Source organism: Merops nubicus, unplaced genomic scaffold (genome assembly GCF_000691845.1).
Source record: "Merops nubicus isolate BGI_N331 unplaced genomic scaffold, ASM69184v1 scaffold22146, whole genome shotgun sequence".
NCBI lineage: Eukaryota > Metazoa > Chordata > Aves > Coraciiformes > Meropidae > Merops > Merops nubicus.
This window is the reverse complement of record NW_008613236.1, coordinates 1-2,109: the sequence shown is the minus strand read 5'-3', so window position 1 is coordinate 2,109 and position 2,109 is coordinate 1. Positions and strand designations below refer to the sequence as shown.

The 2,109-nt window shown below is 41.9% G+C and overlaps 1 protein-coding gene across 1 annotated transcript in view; it reads right to left on the bottom strand.

Annotated features, from left to right (window-relative positions):
• LOC103774443 (chromosome unknown open reading frame, human C2orf47) overlaps positions 1 to 863 on the bottom strand; it is a gene marked incomplete at its 5' end in the record, with an annotated part of 5,120 nt that extends 4,257 nt beyond the window's left edge. The window contains one exon of the mRNA XM_008941848.1: positions 792 to 863. Coding sequence (XP_008940096.1) covers positions 792 to 863 — 72 coding nt within the window. The remainder of the gene's footprint in view (positions 1 to 791) is intronic.
• Positions 864 to 2,109: the final 1,246 nt, after the last annotated feature.

The window sequence follows — 2,109 nt, the reverse complement described above, 5'->3', positions numbered from 1 at the left end:
ACTCTTTCAAAACAACTATTAGAAGCAAACTCACATTTTATTGCTATCTCTGCTCAGGGAGAGGAGGCAAGATTGTCCAGTGGGGGTGCACTAGAACAGCACCAAAATTTTTGCTGTAAAGGTATGGGTGGCAATAGGGCAGGCCAAGCTGACATCCATGACAAGGACGACATAGACCTGAAGTATCTCCTCCACTTGACTCTGATGCATCTGCTGCCTCCGTCCCCAGGGAAGGCCAAGACAACTGCAGTAATTAAAAATTCATAAAAACACAGAACACACAGCACCAAAGCTTAACTAGCCAGGTAAGCAATATCCCTAAGACCATGACACAAGCCTGAGGCCTTCCAGACAGAACCAGTAACTGTCTGTAATCTGCTTGGCACAGCCAGAACAAGCACAAACCAGTTCCTTTCTTCATCTGAACTCCAGTGCACAGCCCAAAACTGTCAGTTCTCTGCCTGCACCAACAGAGGTACATGATCCTGCCTGCCACACAGGGCCCACTGCCTTTTAACCCTTTTGGTATACCAGCAATCTTTTTCACAGTTGGTCCTTATGCTCAATGCCAAGAATTTTTTATTTTTTTTTTTTTTTTAAATACAGTAGTTTTAAATTAAATTTCATGCCTTAAAATTAACCGTAAGCTGCAAGACAAACAGCTGCCCTGTTCTGCATTATGTTGTTTTTCCCAAATTAAATCAAACTGGTGATATTTGTAAATAATGACAGGCTGAATGCGCTTCATGATGGAAAAGCAACTGCTAGAATAAGAGATGGAAAGCATTTACCTCTGCTGATACCAGTTCATCCAGCAGGTCAAGTTTACGCTGAGACAGCAGCTTTGAAACAACGGAAAAGGCCTACCAAAGAAAACCAAACCACAGAAATACATGAGCAAATAACACTAGGCTGGCTTATTCTTCAGACAAATTCATCATTATGTGACCAGCTACCCACATTTTCCATTATTTACAATTTCAATGTTTGCAGAGTGTACCACCACTGAAATGGAAGCCCTCAAGAATCAAAAAAGTGAGTCTATGAACGAATAAAAACATAAGGTTTCTTTTCAGTCTCTCACTTAAAGCATCAAACCTTTTGATAACAGGCAAGTGAATGCATACCTTACAAAAAAAAAAGAAAAAAAGTAGGTATTAAAAAGTAATCTAAGTTGTTATCACTCACTTCTTGATAATTCAAGCAGTCTCTGTCTTTGCCTGCAAAAATTTTGTTCCCTTGTTTCTTTTCCCAGTTCATCTCCTCATTTCAGTCACAGCTTCCAATTATAAAATCCCTTTATAAAACTAATCTAGTCTCTGAACTTCAGGGAACTCAGCAATCCTTCTTCCCCTCAGTTTTGCATATATATTTACATACAATAATGCTCCACATATTCAAATAGTGTACTTGTGAAATGTGGGCACAGTGTTCAGGACTCTGCACTAAGTAAAACAGGGCAAGGTAAAACATGTCCTGCTGCACACATGGCTATGAATTTGGAGTAGTGTTTTTTCTTTTGTCTCTCTTGAGTTGATCTTAAACATTTTTACACTCTGCCCCTTACCACCTGTTGTGCTGTTTTGAGCTGGGTTGTGGTGGTAGGTTGTTGATAGTTTTAATTTTTTAATTATTGTTATTAAATACAGTAACTTAAGTTTCACAGCAGATAGCTGTTGTTTTTACATGTTCAGCTTTGAGATCAACTCTTTGGCACATTCTGTTGACAAAGCTTACTAAGTTCACTAATTTGGAGAAACACTAAGCTCTACGCCTGCCTACACACTGCCATTTTAGTGAAAACGGCTAAGAGGAGATGCATTTACCCTTAAAGTGTCTAGAACACCTGGAAGCACCTGCTTTCGGACTACCCTGGCGAGCAGCTAAACCAGCTCATTTTAACTCTGGAAACTAGAAAAAGGAAACAAGAATATTCCAAAGCAAAGCACACTCCCGATTATTCTCAGGCCCTCCAGAAGCGAGGTACTCGGAGCCAAAAGCGGGGACCCCCATGGCGGGAACACAGGCGCCGCGATGGCATAGGCAGCTCAGGGCAGGCTCCGGCAGCCCCGGGGGCGGCCCACAGCCCGCACGGGCCCTTCTCCGCCC